Source organism: Sebastes umbrosus, chromosome 4 (genome assembly GCF_015220745.1).
Source record: "Sebastes umbrosus isolate fSebUmb1 chromosome 4, fSebUmb1.pri, whole genome shotgun sequence".
NCBI lineage: Eukaryota > Metazoa > Chordata > Actinopteri > Perciformes > Sebastidae > Sebastes > Sebastes umbrosus.
Window position 1 is genome coordinate 20,666,535 of NC_051272.1, and position 16,652 is coordinate 20,683,186.

The 16,652-nt window shown below is 39.4% G+C and overlaps 1 protein-coding gene across 3 annotated transcripts; it reads left to right on the top strand.

Moving 5' to 3' along the window:
- The first annotated feature begins 2,183 nt into the window (after window positions 1–2,183).
- LOC119486207 (golgin subfamily A member 6-like protein 22) lies at window positions 2,184–11,011 on the top strand. Of its 3 annotated transcripts, none has more exons than XM_037766115.1 (23): window positions 2,184–2,564; window positions 2,637–2,701; window positions 2,776–3,061; window positions 3,225–3,322; window positions 3,406–3,520; window positions 3,617–3,742; window positions 3,867–3,980; window positions 4,479–4,583; window positions 4,675–4,797; window positions 4,886–5,115; window positions 5,224–5,485; window positions 5,571–5,638; window positions 6,154–6,217; window positions 6,320–6,425; window positions 6,556–6,601; window positions 6,705–6,774; window positions 7,281–7,356; window positions 7,444–7,526; window positions 7,608–7,697; window positions 8,294–8,416; window positions 8,516–8,668; window positions 9,971–10,031; window positions 10,378–11,011. In XM_037766115.1, exons 1-23 carry the CDS (start codon window positions 2,481–2,483, stop codon window positions 10,560–10,562), a joined length of 2,733 nt encoding a protein of 910 aa, XP_037622043.1. In that variant the 5' UTR covers window positions 2,184–2,480; the 3' UTR covers window positions 10,563–11,011. The 3 variants fall into 3 exon arrangements, with proteins under 3 accessions (XP_037622043.1, XP_037622044.1, XP_037622045.1); XM_037766116.1 differs by having other exon boundaries at window positions 3,228–3,322; XM_037766117.1 differs by lacking the exon at window positions 9,971–10,031 and having other exon boundaries at window positions 10,378–10,501.
- Window positions 11,012–16,652: the final 5,641 nt, after the last annotated feature.

The window sequence follows — 16,652 nt, forward strand, 5'->3', positions numbered from 1 at the left end:
GTGGTGTTTACTGGCAAACCAGCTTAGAAGTGCATTACCGCCACCTGCTGGACTACTGGAGGGTGGAGCAGCAGACTGGCAGGAAAAACGAAATTAAATAAAAATAAATAAATAATAATAATTATTATTAATAATAATAACAATAATAATAATAATTAAATTCTCTTCATTATTCCTGTTGCCCTTAAGTACTTAATTAGAAGATTGTGTACTTTCTTTGATGTCTTTCCTAGCAGATTACCCATTGTAATATTTCCATCATCTACTCCTGATAGCAATTCCCTTCTTTCTTTGTCACTGGACGGGAATGTGGACAGTAGATTTGCAGGAAAAAATAATAAATTAAATTAAATTAAATTAAATTAAATTAAATTAAATTAAATTAATTCATTCAGCCCTGTGATGGACTGGCGACCTGTCCAGGGTGTACCCCGCCTTCGCCCAATGTCGGCTGGGATCGGCTACAGCCCCCCCGTGACCCCTAACGGGATAAGCGGTTGCAGATTTAAATTAAATTAAATTAAATTAAATTAAATTAAATTAAAATTAAAATTAAAATTTATAATTTATAATTTATTATTATTATTATTATTATTATTGTTATTATTATTATAATAATAATAATAATAACAATAATAATAACAATAATAATAATATTAATAATAATAATATCTAAAATAAAATAATAATAATAATAATTTAATTCTCCATTATTCTGCCCCCATGTGGGCCAAGTTTAAAAAGGCAAGCATGAAGCTGCAGTGGGTAGAATTGGAGCAAATATGAAAAAGTTATTTTTATAAAACGGTCACTATATTATGACAGTAGTACATGAGACAGGTAATCTGAAAAAAATCATGTCCCTCTGTGTCCTCCAGTGTCCTCTGGTGCTCCTAATGGCATCTGCAAGATTTCACAGACCGGAGCAAAACAACCAATCAGAGCCGAGCTGGAGCCTGCCGTCTCTGAGCAGCTGTCAATCACTCGCGAACTCCGATCAAACGGTCAAACTAGGCAGCGCTGATTAAAGATGAATCAATATTCTGTTACTGTAATGTCTATTTCTCGCCTCAAATGTTTTCAGAAACATCTTTTTGCTGTAAAATGAGAAAGTTTGTGACCCGGCAGCCATGTTGAGATCAGTTGAGAAAATACCAAGCCACGCCCACCAGCCGGAGCAAACTTTCTCATTTTACAGCTAAACAGTACACTACAAGATGTTTCTGAAAACATTTGAGGCGAGAAATAGACATTACAGCAACAGAATATTGATTCATATTTGTTCAGCGCTGCCTAGTTTGACCGTTTTATCGGAGTTCGCAAGTGATTGACAGCTCTCTCCGTTGAATGAACAGCCAATAGGAACGCTCTCTCTCTGAAATGACCTGTGATTGGCCAAAGTCTCCAGTCACGGGCTAGGACTTTTTAAAGTTTGAAAACAGAGTCATGAGGAGTTGCAGACGTTTAAGTTTTCTCTCAGGGCACTTGAATTATAATATGCTGAAACGTTATTATGGAATTTTTTGCCCAATGATGCCAAAAATATTCTGCCTACTGCTGCTTTGATTGGGATGCGCAATATTCTTGAAGGATAGAGATGAATAATGGTCTGACTGTCATATGCAAAGAAACAACTTTGGATTTAATCAGTTGCATGCAATATTTCACACTGAGCTGTAGAGTTTTAGCATGCTTATATAGACATGGTATCTGACAATTCATCCCATGCTTGCTTTTCCCTGGGGCTAAAATAAAAAACACCTATCTAAGAGTGTATAGGCTAATTATACAGCATATTCTCTTTGTGTGCCTAAAGGCAATTATAAACAATCCAGACACAGTCTCTGTCATACACAATTAATCATAGGTAAGCTATGTGTGTTATGATCAGTGTTTGTGAGATGTTCATAACAACGCATGTCAACAAACAGCCAGTCAGCAGACTGAGTGAGATCATGTGGAGACTATCCCAGAAGTGTTAGCACATGACACACCCACCCGCTGCGTCCTGTGTACATGGGTTACCATGGATACTCGGCTCAAGGGCTAAAAGCTTGCAATCAAAGCTGTGTGAGGCTTACAAGCAGAGCAAGTATGAGAGGGTTTCTGCAGAAAGGTAGAGAAAGTAATTTTTTGCAGACTCCAGCTATTAAATCAGAGCATATTCTTTTCTTACCTCTCACATTTTCTATGTACTTGTACTTAGATACAGAAAAGGATGTGATTAACCAATTTATAATAAGAGAAAATCATTCTGACCACACTGTAATAATCATGCAGTGTTAAAACTAGTTGTTGACCATCAAGCAAGCAGTGGAAATATCAAGACATGTTCCAAGAATAGCCACACACCTCGATCTGTCACCTTTGTGTGAAAACCTATCCCTGACGCTTGGGCAGCAGACACATGGGGAGATGAGGACTGTAGCCTCTCCCATACAAAGGCAAGAGATAACTCTGATCTAGGAAGACACTCCAAAATGTATAGACCTTCGTACACAAGTCCATTTTCTCTCACCTCGGACCTCGACATGTGGGACACCAAATCTCGCTTTACAGCTCAGGTAAGACCCAGATATGTTTTTTTTTCTGATACAACACATTGATCATTTTAAAAATGTGTTTTACTTTCTTAGACTTCGGCATGGTGTGGTATGGCTGCTGTCTCTGGTACAGGATTTCTGTCCAACGTCAGCACAAGGTGAGGAGGAAATTTAGGTGACACAGTGATATTCATTTTCAAGTCAGGGTAGTGTAATAAGTTCTGTATTCCAGCACATCTGGAAGCACTGGTGGCTTCAGACAGAACGACCCAGGTCTAAGGAAGTGGCAGTCATTGTCCCATCTGGCACCTGAGGGTGCTACAAGACCCTTTCGTCCATCTCCGGGGGATGAATTAAGGGCTGCCCGAGGTGAAAGTAGCTTTAGACAAGCAGAAGGGGTGCAATGGCTGCAGGGTGCTCACGAGCGTTTAGACACTCACCTCGACCGGCTGAGGGCCAGAAATTCACAGCTGAGCTACAACATAACTGCTGCACAACTGCTTGACATGAAACATAAGGTAAGAAAAAAAGTAAATTAAAATGTCTATGGAAACAAATTTGCATTTCTCTCTCTCCTTGCCACTGGTTGTTTAGGGTGTTTTTTTAATAGTTTTTCAGCTGCTTTGAATATGTTTCATTTGAACACAGCATCCTATTATTTTATACTGACGTGTTTCACAGCAGCTGTCAGAAACAATGGGCGCTCTTGAGCAGCAGAAGGAGGCAGTTGAATTATCCCAATTTGAAAAGAGTCGGCAACGTGGAGAGCTTCATGAAAAGTAAGTGCAGCAAAAGACATGGAAAGGAGAATTTAAACACTTAAAAAAAGATTGAAAATCCTGATGTTTAATTCACTCACAAGGGTCCTACAGCTGGAGAAGGACCTGATGCAAATGAGGTCTACTTTTGACAGAGGAAGCAATGGTCAACCAACCGAAAGAATGGCACCAATGAGTCAAGAAGACTTTAACAGACAGGTGTGTATCGGCTTCATGTATTATGAAAACAGATTTGTGTTCTAAATAATGTATTATTCTTTATTTGCCAAACACTGCTTTTACACTTTGATTCAGGAGAGGCAGAAGGTTGACAGAGAGCTGTGTCAGCTGAGAGAGGCTCTGAGAGATGCTGAGACGAGGGCAAAGACACAAGAAGAAGAACGAAACCAGGCACTCCAGAAACTCCAGTCTTCTGCAGAGGTCAGTTTTAAAATGTATGAGAGAAATCTCAAACTTAAATGTAGATTATTTCTAGACGAAAGTTTAATTTTGTTCCATATTTACACCTTTAGGCTGTGTATTTTTCTTCTATGTATACATATAGACACAGAAGACGCTGTTGAATCAAATAGAGGAGATGAATCGAAGAAGACAGACTCACTCTGAAGTGCAAGAACAGCTGAGTGACGCTAACAACAAGATCAGCCAAGCATGCCTGGTCAGTTTGCCTCTGATTCAATATTACCTTAGCCTACAGGTACTTTACAACATGTTATAATTGGAGTTACATCTTGAAAATTGTCTTTAAAGGTGCTATTGATAACATTCAGCCACTAGATGTCTCACTCTCCCTTTCCCGTTACTTTGCATTTACTTCACAAGCCAGACACTTACCGTCAATCTCAGCCATTTATCCGTTTTTTCCACACTACCTGACAACCCAGAGATACCACATGATACCGTTGTCATAATACTATTGGCTCACAAGCCTTAGAAGTGAGAACCAAACGTCAGATATCTTCCAGATTATCAAAACATTCATTTTGAACCCACCAAATTTTTAAAATGATTAATTCACAATCATGATAATTTTTCAGGAAAAGAGATACTTTTACTTGGCACCTTTCTAGAAGCTCTGTGGATGTAGTATTTTATTTTTATTTTTTTACATTTGTCTACATAAAATGTTATCAATGACACCTTTAATTCTTCTCAGGAAAAAGCCATCTTGTCAACTCAAGTGCTGAAGCTGGAGGATAATATTAAAGAACTGAAGGCCAAACTGACAGGAGCTCTGTCTGACAAAGATCACCTGATCCAGGTATCATATACAGTATGATCTTTAACTACAATGTCTGAGGTATCTGAGATCAAAATATCCAACACATAGCTTTTTTTTTTTGCATATATAGGAGAAAGCAGATGTGCACCAGAGGGCCCAACAAGCTTCAGAGGGTTGTGAGTCCCACAACAATAAACAGGATCATGACACTGTTGATGAACTGATGAAGGGAGAATTAAAGGCTCTCAGAGAGGTTGAAAGCTTTAACTGGACATCTTTTTATGGAGTTTAACTTGTTCTGAATTCTTTAATAAATTACCCCTGTTGTGTCTTTACACCAGGTAAATCAAAAGCTGACATGTGAGCTTGAAATGACTGAGCAGAAAGTGAACACATCACAGTCTCAGCTACAAGAGGTAACAGCAGAGAAGGTCTCTGACTCCAAACAGATCACAGATCTGAAGGCAGAACGATCTCAGCTGATCAGAGAAAAAGAGGAACTGTTGAGTAAAATGAATGAAGGTGGACATGAGGAGTCAACAGAGATTAAAGAAAAGTGCTTCCAGCTCAGGTGAGATGTTGATCAAGAATAGCATCTTCAATATTTGAAGACAAACATATTATAATGTAGTATAATTACCCTCTCTTTACTGAAACCCTCAAACTTTTATTCATCCAGGGAATCTATGGAAGTGGAATTAGAGAAACAGAAACTGCAGGATAGGTGTATGTGTTTGGAGGCTGAAGTCCTTGAGAAGGAGGAGAAGCTACACCTGCAAGAGGAAGAGCATCAGAAACAAGATGCAGTGAGAGTCCAGAGCGTCGAGGAACTAAAAGCTGTGGCCTCACACTGGGCGGGTAAATGGCAAAAGGTGGCTTTGACCCTGCAGTCCACGCAGGAGGAACTAGAGGAGCTAAAAAAGAACAACTCCAGAAATGAAGTAAGACCATCCCTTGATAATAACTTTATTCTACATCAGTTCATTTAGACGCATCTAATTTGAAAAATCTAAAATCTAATTTCAGCTCCAAGCGGAGGATGCACATCTGGCAACTGAGATTGAAAGACTTCAGAGAGAGGGCCAGAAAGACAAGTGAGTTAAAGATGATATTGAAAACATTGATAACATTCAGCCACTAGATGTCTCACTCTCCCTTCCCCCGTTCTATTGAATTTACTTCACAACAAGTCGTTGCCAGGCACCTACCGCCAATCTAAGACATTTATCTGTTTTTTTCCACACTAACTGATGACCCAGAGATACCATGTGATACCAACGTCATTTTACTATTGACTCACAAGCCTTGTTAAAAGTGGGAACCAAACGTCAGATAGATAAACACATAGATAAACAAAACATTCATTTTGGACCCGCCACAATTTAAAATAATGAATTCACAATCATAATAAAAAAGAAATTCAGGAAGAGACATACTTTTATTCAGCACCTTTCTAAAAGCTCTGTGGATGTATTATTTTTTTTAAATATTCGTCTGTATAAAAATGTTATCAATAAGACCTTTAATAATATGAATCACCAATTCAACTAGTTAATTGCTGTCTAAATCATACACATCTTGTTTTGATGATGCATATTTTCCTGCCTAGAGAAGAAATTGAGAATCTGCGGCAGCACAAAGCTGCTATGGAGACGGTGCTGGCCAGAGCCAAGGTAGTGTATCCCTCAGTGTTATGCCACTGAGATGATCTAATTGTTAAAGATGTATTAAATATATACACTATATTGGTTATTTAACTATATGTCTTTAAACAGAAGGAATCAGACTCACTGCTCAGGGTTGAGCTTGATGCATGCAAACAAGAGCTGGAGCTGGAGAGGAGCAGGAGTCAGGCTCTGCTTCATAGATATAAAGATAAAGGTGAATGTACTTCTTTCTCAGTCTGTGACACCTGCAAATATTCTCAACAAGATTACTTCAAAGCACAGACATTGTTATTTTATTCTTTAAACACAAGAGGGCGTTAAAGTGCTGTGACCTTTTTTTATAGGTGGTGAGGCCTCGGTACAGACTGAGGACGCAGAGACACAGACAGAGTGAGTGGATTTGGATGTGATTTTCATTTTCAAAATGCACCATAAGCAAAACACTCAAAATGAAATTCTGTGATCTGTGTCTTTATCGTGTACACTTCATCAGCTTATCAGAATCCTCTTTGTTATGGGAGACGCCACCAGACGCCCACAGCAGCCACAACAAAGCCCCTCAGGTAACAAGATGATCCTCCTGAACTGAAATGGATTTGAGCTTAATAATAAGGGAGGGAAGAGTGTGCAGTGGAGATTCAATTACATACAATGATGTATTTTTATGTAAACATGTATTTAGAATAAATAGAATACTGACGGCTAACTTTCATGATAAATAGGCGTGTATAGAAAGCAGTGAGGGTCAAAGGTTGAAGCAAAAACTGACAGAAGAGAAAAGGAGCTGAAGGAAAAGAATTAAAGACTGGGAAGTGAGTCTGTATCAGGTTGTCATCATTACGGTGATAGGGAAGAAGCTCTGAAGAGTATAAAAAGGGAAAGAAATGAGGCTCAAGATTTCTTCTCTGGAGCTCAAGGTGCAGTCGCCATACACCCTAAATGTGCAGTCTCATCAAGCTATGAATTAAATCATAGATATGTGCTGTGGACCAACAGGTGTGTTGAATGTGTTATTATTAACTAGCACAAGTCTTCTTTCTTTATCATCTCATGAACACTCTTGAAAAAGGCCTCTGGAGATGCTCAAGATGATGGAGGCCAAGCAAATGTCTCAACCACTAACTCACTGAGGGTCCAGCTGGAAGGTATGAGCCTGCTTTTAAAGAAAGCTATAGAGGATAGTGTGCTGATTTCCCTCACTGGCTCAGCTCTGAAACTTCTTCCTCCTTCAGAGAGCAGGAGGAGGACGAACCAGCTGCAGCAGGAGGAAACACTGGCGGTCCAGAAGCTTCAAACACTGAGGCAGCTTTACCCGGTAAAGTTTGTAAAAACACCTCTAAAGATGGCCTCCTATCGTGGTGATGAATATAATAAATGACAGACTCCTCGTCTACAGGGTAAAGATGAGAAACCATCTGTTGAAGGCAGGACGGATAAAACTGTTAATCCAGAGACGGACCAGCAGAGGAGGATGGTCACTGAACAGGTACAGTATATACTGTATACTGCAAACATGATTTCAGGTTGTTTTTAATCCAGCAAGGAGGCTCTAGGGAAGGTAATGTCAGTCTGTTGGTCCACTACTTTGGTTCAGATTGAAATATCTCAACTGTTGGATGGATATGAAATTTGATCATGTCCTTAAGCCTACTGAAATTTACAAGCTGCCCAGAAGTAAATAAAGTAATTAAAATTAGCCCAACCTTTACCAGTGATAATACATCAATAATTATAATCTAATTTATAATATAAATTATTCTGAAATGGCCCATTCTGCATAATTAATACTTTTACTTTTGCTACTTTAAAATATTTTGATGCTAATGCATTTATTTTAGTAAAATTTTGAATGCAGAAATTTTACTCTTAACAGAGTCAGAGTTGCCAGATTGGGCTGATTTTGATTTAAGCTGAAGTAGGTGAGATTGGAGCAAATATGATTAAAAAAAGTTATTTCTATAAAATGGTCGCTATATCCTGATAGCCTTGAAGAGCTGCTAGAGGGCTAGTCTTGTTTTATACTTGTTGGAATTAACAACAAGCCTCACAAAAGTAACATACTGTATCTTACCATGTTTGTAGTTAAAGAATCTGTTTAAGGAGCGAGAAGGAAAGGAGGTGGGAAAGGTTGACAACAGATCATCAACAGGTCAGACTGGAGCCTCATCACCACAAGACTGGTCCCAAACACCTAAAGTTGTGAGGGTAAGGAATCTACAACCAACAAACAGTAATAGAGATCAAATAGATTACACTAATGTGAATACATGCAGAATGAACATGTTATTTTATATTTTCATTCAGAATTCAATGGACAGGAGGAGCTGGCAGCAGGGCTCTGGTTTGATGCCAGTGGTTGAGGAGGATGAGGAGGAGAGTGACGGGTCAGGAGAGGAGGAAGTAGAGCCATTAGAGGAGGACCATGATGAGGAAAACTTCCACAACCAAAGCCAACAGGTTGTAAAGGCTTAAATTACACCAAGTGGAATGGTTATCAAGTTGAAAATATACATAAACAGTCTAAAACGGGATGTATATGCAACAACTAACATCAACATAAAACCTCCAGCCACCACAACGCTCAAAAGAACATCTGTAACTGCTTGTCTGCATGCTAGTGTGTTTCATAAATAACGTATTAGCATCTGCAATTGATGCAAATTAATATCATTGATGGCATAATCGTGGCACACAGATTATATCATACAATTAACAGAACATTCATTCATTACATATACACACATATGTGCATTAATCCCAGCTTTAATCAAAGATCATACAGGGGAGGGGTGTCAGCCTGGCTGCACAACCACTTAGACTCTTTGTGAAACGTAGTTCAGCTATAATCTCACATATAACTCTTTCTATTCGGGAAATAATCGGATTTGAAGCTGAGGAATGAACCGGTCAGCTGGAGCACATCTGACTTAATGATAAGAGGATAGGAAAGAGTTACAGGACGTCACTGTCTTATACTGAAGGCCTGTAACTATGACAACAACCAGTCAGTAACATCCAGACATAATATGATAAAGTCTGTATCAAAGTCATTAAAAAGTCTTAGTGCTATAGGGCTAGGCAAAATATCAATATTATATCAACATTGTGATATTAGACTTGATATCGTCTTAAATTTTGGATATGGCTTAAGATTCAAGACCTTTATTGTCATTATACAAGCATAAAGTAATTACGTTTGCCTTCAAATCATGTGTTGTCTTTTCCTGGTTTTAACGGCTGAATTACAGTAAAATTATGAAATCTTCTGAATTTAGCTGTTCTATGATTTGTATTTACCCACTTAGTCATTATATCTACATTACTGATGATTGTTTTTCAAAAATCAAATTTTGTAAGTCAATAGTGAACCCTACAATATCGTCCCAATATAGATATTGAGATATTTGGTCAAAAATATCGTGATATTTGATTTTCTCCATTTCAACCCAGCCATAGTATTGTGTGCTGATAAATAAGAAATAGCAAATTCCATCTTCTAAAAACTACAGACTATGAGACAAAAGATCAAAGGTCTTAAATGTTAAACAGGAAGTTGCACTTTACAATAAAATGATTTTGCCCTCCTTTGAACTTCTTTTTTTGCTGCTATTTGAGAAAGAGATGTGAAACGAATAATAACGGAAATCTACTTTAAAAAGCATTCATTTAAAAAAATACAGAATATATCAGCAAAAGAGGATTAGCAATGAAAATATGAAGATGAAATGAGAGATTTGAAACCATTCTCTCCTCTGCCAGATGTCAACTATGAGCGCAGAAATCCACAATCTGAAGGCACAAAATGAGAATCGGCTTCAAGGTGAAGTTGTGCATGAATCGGTATAATAATCATTAGTGTAAACGTGTGCTGTGATCTGTACCATGTTTTTTTAGTTTGGTGGGAAAACCATGGGATTCATGTCTTTATGTCAGTCAGGGACATATCCACAAATACCTAACTGGGCTAAATAATATGAAGCACATTGTTTAATAAAATAACAGCTACTTTTCTCATCACTATTGGTGGATAAGTCCTTGAGCTTAATTAATTTATCTTCTTCTTTCTGTGGTATTCTAACTTCTGCATGTCTAAGAACACAAATTGATATGACATTTTTAAATATTAATCTTTGTGTAATTATTCCCCCAAATTTTTCCTGATTTAGCCACACTAAGGCAGCCGATCCAGGACGGCCCTCCTACTGCGAAGAAACTATCAGACAAGTCCTCTCACTGTTCAGATGAGCAGAAGAGGCCACCTCTCCTCTATCCTGATGGGATATTCCTGGCTGAGCTTGTAGATATGTGTAGCCCTGATGAAGATGATGAAGACGAGGGAGAGGACAAATGAGGTGTTTTGTTTCCTGCATTGGGCAGAACTTGCTATATACAACTCTATACATAGACCAGTCATTACAGGGTGCCGTACCAGCAAACTTTGTGCCTTACAGCTTTTATTTTTTTCATTTCTATCAACTGAAATGTAAGAACTAATTCACAGATTCTGCTAAAGTGATACTTGGTTGATGCTTTTACCTCGTACAATAGTGTTAATAAAAGTCTCCAAAGTACTTCAGGCAAAAGTGTGTTTTATTTATATGACATGATCGTTCTTCACATCATTTTGACATTCAGAAAATCCTACAGCCAACAAGATATTTCAAACCTATCTCAAAAGAACAGTGACATTACAGATGAGAGAATATACAATACGTTTGTGTGTATCACGTGTATTTAAGTTACAAGGACTGAATACTAGAATAACAGGATTTCTAGTTAAATATCAGTTAAATTACCTTCATGTTTGTTTAGGAGAGACTGAATAGTTACAAGAGATCCAAGTTCTCCAAAACTGTAAAAGATCCATTTAGAAAGTCTGTTCTAGGTAATCTTTCACAAATAAATTGTTCTGTTATAAGCCTAAAAATGATGAACTTACATTTACAAAGGTAATGTTTGTGCCCTTACAGTACCTTCCCATTGCAGAATTCACAGACTGATACACTGAAATAAGGCCATTGTCAAGATTGTATTGCTGAGTGCCCATATATCCACCCATTAGAACTGTCAGTAAACACATCATTTGATATACAAAGTGAAACATTAGCTGTGTGCACTTCATGGCAAAGGTAACCTGTAGTTTGGACGCCCACTGGGTTCATACAGTGCGTCAGGTCCACGTCTGGTCACAACATAGTTGTTTTCAGCACACCTGTGTCTGGTTGTACCGTGTGCCAGCGTGGCTGCTCCACCTCTAGGCTGCACATGTCCCTCCAGTGAGCACGTCCTGCATCTGCAGCCTCGGCTCCGATTAGGACTCGACCAAGAACTTTACCTCCTGAAAGGACCTAAATTTGAGCAGGATTTCACAGGGTTACATTACAGATACATGTAGTTATTTGCAGAAATGCATTTTATTCTGTGATTGCGAGCTCCCACAGCAATCTTTACCTGCATGATTATGAACTCCAACATGAGGGGCAGCTGACTTACGTCTCCTGGAGGCAGGTCAAACAGGAAAGAAGCATTCCACACAGTGCAGGAGCCTCCTTCAGTTTCTCTGCAGCTGATCACAACTCCTTCATGGTGCAGATTGATCACAACCTGGTATTCTGTGCACAGTAAAAAGTGTGAGAGGAAATCTATTGTAGAAGAAAGATTAAACGTAGATAACTAAGATTCAAATGGATGTTGGGAAGAGGTGTTTGCAAATAAGTAATATTAGAAACTATAAATGGCAGGACAATACTATGCTGTATAATCATATGACAGGTATGTATTGAGTTGGAATATCACAAAGCCAAAAAATATGTTTTTGACAGTTTTCGGTATCAAATCTTTCTTTTTTTTGTTACAGCTGCCGACCCCAGAGTTGCAGTCAACAAGCATACATTTTCTAATCCAACAGAGTCTCTGTATTAGTTATTTAGATCGAAAACACATTTATCAAAAGGTGGAAATGTTGAAAAATCACATCACACAAGAACAGTTATAAAAACTGGATAGAAATTCAAAAATAAAAAAAGATTACTGTCCTCACATCACATTTTCTCCTTTAAATACACTATAAAGTATGGTATAGTAAAACACAGAGCTAGAAAGCATAAAATACATATTTTCCTCTGTCTTTATCCATAGTAATGCACTATTGTCCACTCAAATACTTTCAGAATATGATATAAAACCAAAAGAGATTATCTCAGTCAAATTCATATGACATAATGTACATCCTAGACAGATATTATAACATCTAATGGCTCTTTATACAGGATGTCTGCAATAAAAATGATGCTTTGACGGGCTAATGCAAACAAAGATTAGATCTGTCAGATCAGAGATCCAGAGGAAATTGGAACATTTCCCTGAGGATTGTGAATAGTAAGGGATTAAACCACAATGTCATTAAAAAAAAGGGATGATCTCCTTCTGCATTCGGGTCCTGTAATACATCATTTAATCCCCTAAACATTAAAAGCAAACATAGGGAATTACTTTACCTCTGCCCCTGGATAGCAAAAGTTAGTGCCCTCGCACGCTTGCATAATGCCTCTGTGCATGATGTCCTTGTGGGATCTCTAAATCAAACACATTGTGTAAAATTCAAGTGACATTAAATGCTTGTTTTACCTGCTGCTGCAAACGTGTGAACGAGGCTGTCCAGGTTATCTGCTCTGAGGACCGTGGCTTTGATGCGATGGGTCAGAGCCTGATACTGAAGCAAGATGAAGATCTGTGGCGGACAGCTGAGCCCCTTACACATCGGTGCATCCTGTGAGATCAGACTCTGCTGTCAAAGAGCAGAGAGGGAAACCTCCATCAGCAGGAAATACAGCTTTGTAGTATATAAAAATCACATAAATCAACAAAGGAAAAAGGTTTTAGTTGTACTGACCACAGAGATCACATGTTCATATGCAACAAAACAAAAATCAAACAAAACAATATAAAACAAAATACAGATTTTTGTTCCACTTTTTGCTTGTTTCAGCAGATCATTTCCAGACTAGTAACCTTTCAACTGGATTACCAACAACCGGGCACAACAGGCAACTTTCTGCCCCGGGCCCCCAGACCCACATGGGCCCCAACACCCCTAGGTAGAGCTTGAATGATCCTTCTTGACCTTTAATCTTAAACTGAAGTCGTAAAAGTGTTCAAAAGGGGGGCCAAAAGGGGCCCAGCAACAGATTTTTGCTTCAGGGCCTCCTTAAAAGGTTAAAGTTAGGGTTGGTAGTGTTGTTAAAATAAATGTTTTGTTATATTTGTTTGTTCTCTTTACATCCCGACAGCATTCAATAAATCAAATGACATAAAAATAAATCTGGTATCTGTGGCTGTCGCAGGATTGTAATAAACCCGTCACTGGAGTCTTCCACAACCTGCTAGCTTGACAGCTGTGAGTACTAACAATAGACTGCTGCAGGGATGTCGTATTTTTGTAGGTCAACCAGGAAGTCATCATCACCCTGATTCCCTCAACAAAAAGCCAATCGGATTTTTCCATTGGGTTTTGGATTATTGCAGAAAATAAGCTCTATGGCCAACACACGTTTATGATACTTACACGTTTTGTTCAGCAAGATAATCTCCACAAATGAAGACCACTTTAATGATTTTTGAAGTGTGAATGCAATCGCCAGAAGTAAAAAGCTAACGTTAGGCTAAAAACAAACTACACCACGGTCATGAGGTGCGAGTATAAACAACGAGGCTGTAAAGGCGGAAGAAGACTTCAAAATTCACGAGTATTTATTGATGTATTTTATATCGTAGAACAAAACGTTACAATCTCTTAAGCTTGTGTTAACCACAGACCTTAATTCAGGCATCTAAATAAAAACCCATTGACTTCCAGACGAGGGAACCAGAAGTGCTAAAATGCTAGCTCATTTATTTTAGGACTCATTCCTGTAGCACTCTATAGCCATGTTCGTTGTTTACATTCATAATGATGATTTTGGGGAGTGGCTTTGGAGGGAGGCCTGAACAGACGAGCTGTCAGCGCTGCAAACTTGGCGACTTCCTCACTAGATTTAGCAAGCTGGTCATCAGCTGATGCTGCTACCTACTTTCATTTGAAAAGAGTTGACAACACTGCTGGGTTTTTCGGATGTCTCATTTTTAAAATGTAGTGTATTCTTGCTTGTTTCTCAAGATCACCAACCCTGCCTTTAGTCTACCCATACCTCTATGTATCTTAAAAATAAAGTCAACATCTGCTCACATTAATTCAATACACCGATACCTTTTCCAGCTTCCACTTGTTTGTGTTGAGCTCTTTAGTGAGGTGAAAAGGATGCTCTGCTCTCCAGTCTCTTCCTCCACATTCGGCCTCCAGTTCACCCAGTGTGGTACTGCCTCTAACGCTGGGAGGTTCCCGTGTGTATACGGCTATTCTCAGTACACACTTTTGGAGCTCCTTCACAGAGCTCACCTTCAGAAGCAGCTCCAGGCTGGGGGCCTCTGGGTTGAGGCTGCTCCTGGCGGAGGCCTGTATGGGACAGGGGAACAGAGGCGGCAGGCTGCCCAGCACAGACACATCCTCCAGTCTGTGGGGCGTCCCAGTGAGGCTGAGGACGGTGACTGCCAGGGTTTGCTGCTCTGGAGAGAAGGCCATAGTGAAATGGAGGCAGAGCTTTGGTGATGCTGGCTGTTGGCAGCTGTCACCGGAGCCGTAGCTCAGTGGAGCCAGCGGGATCAGTTCTTCAGGCATAGAAGGAGCGACAGCGCTGGGGCTGGTGAGCCTGCTGTGTTCATTATAAGATAGTTTATCTCCAGTCGCCATGCAGCGCCTCTGTAGAGTCTTACATGTTTTGGACAACAATCCCAGTTTGGGAAATGTAGGCAGGGAAGCATGACTGGCATCAATGGGTTTATAAAGGGGTAATGTTAGTGGTGGCGTGCTGAGGCGGCGCAGGGAAAAATAAGACTTTGCCTGCTCCTTCTGTTCAGAGCCAGCTCTAGATCGGTTAGAGAACGACAGCGAGGTAAATTCTCTTTCTGAAGGGGCAGGGCTGGTGAACGTGGAAGGGTACTCCACTATGTCTCCATCCAGCTCCTCGTATTGCTGCCTGGATGCTGTCGTCGCCACTGAGGGAGGCGGGCTCTGGGCAAAGGTCATGGGTTCGGCAGGAGCTGGTTCTGACGTCACGGGATCTTTGTCTTTCACTGCACATATCTGACTTTTCCACCAGCACATAATACATCCCAGGACCAAACACAGACAAAAGGCTATCAGTCCGACCAAAAGAAGAATTTGGAGGTGAACTGCAGACATAAAAGAGAATAATAAGATCAGTCAGATGGCAGCAGTTTAGAAACTGGTGTAATTTATGCTTGTGAACCCTCGGGATCACATAACACAAAACATGTACTATTTTACCCCATTTACCTGAAAGCAATAGACCTCATATTTCATATCAAAGTACTGTTAAAGGAGTGGTTCACACTTGTTTGAGTGAAAAAAACTATTTTGCATTCTTTCAGACTAGTGGAAAGAAAACATCCAAAATACACATTTAGGTGTTTATTTTACCACTTTGTCTATTTGCATCTGTAGATTTCTCCTAAATTCACCAAAAGTTAGCATTAGATAATGCCTCATTTGCATATTTAAACATACATTTTCAGAATTTGTAATACAAAAAATTCAACTGGGGAAGTTTCATGGTGATATCTATTAGTTAAACATTTTACTCTATTCACCTGTAGTGTCTCTCCTTAATGTAAATATGCACATACTGTTTGTTTTAGACTTTAAAAAAACATGAACCTACCTATTCTTTAAGACCATACCTTCTAGTTGTTTGGTGAAGAGGACCTGAACCAGCAGCCAGAAGAACAGGACGACCATGATGCCCTCGATCATACCCTTACAGCAGAAGAGCAGCACCGACTGCCACAGAGGCTGACCTGGGTACTCCTCATCGTGGTAAGGCATGGTGCCAACAGTGTGCCCAAAGTTTGTCAGAGCCTATTTTAAAACATCCACAAGTAGACACCGAGAGGTCTCAGTGAAGACGATCACCTGTTTGACTTATGAAAACACATCCTGGCTTTCAGTCCTGGAGATATCTCCCCACATGTTCCTTCTTCAGTCAATCAAAGCCATTATTACAAAGGCACAAAACATCTGTATCCCATTAAAACATCTTGGATATTTAGAGTCACAAGTTTCAGGTTTGAGCAACAAAATGAGCCTGCATATTACATGATTTTATAAAAAAGGATTCTCTTATAGATAATCTTTAGCAGCTGCAGGTGTCTTTCCTGGTTCAAAGTTGAAAAATCATCCTGCTGTCCTGACATGCATACAGTATATTCCCGTCTTCATCCCAGTGATCTCCTCATCTACAGAGGGACTTGACCGGTATTATTGCTCCCTGGTGGGTGGGGGCCGTGGGCGGAGATATCATCTCATAATGCCTCTAAATTGTGCCTG

Excerpts from the sequence above, each read along its gene's own strand:
- LOC119486207 (XM_037766115.1), top strand. The coding sequence starts at position 2,481 with ATGTATAGACCTTCGTACACAAGTCCATTTTCTCTCACCTCGGACCTC. Across the intron at positions 2,565-2,636 it reads AATCTCGCTTTACAGCTCAG|ACTTCGGCATGGTGTGGTAT; the intron begins GTAAGACCCAGA and ends TTACTTTCTTAG. Across the intron at positions 6,426-6,555 it reads TCATAGATATAAAGATAAAG|GTGGTGAGGCCTCGGTACAG; the intron begins GTGAATGTACTT and ends CTTTTTTTATAG.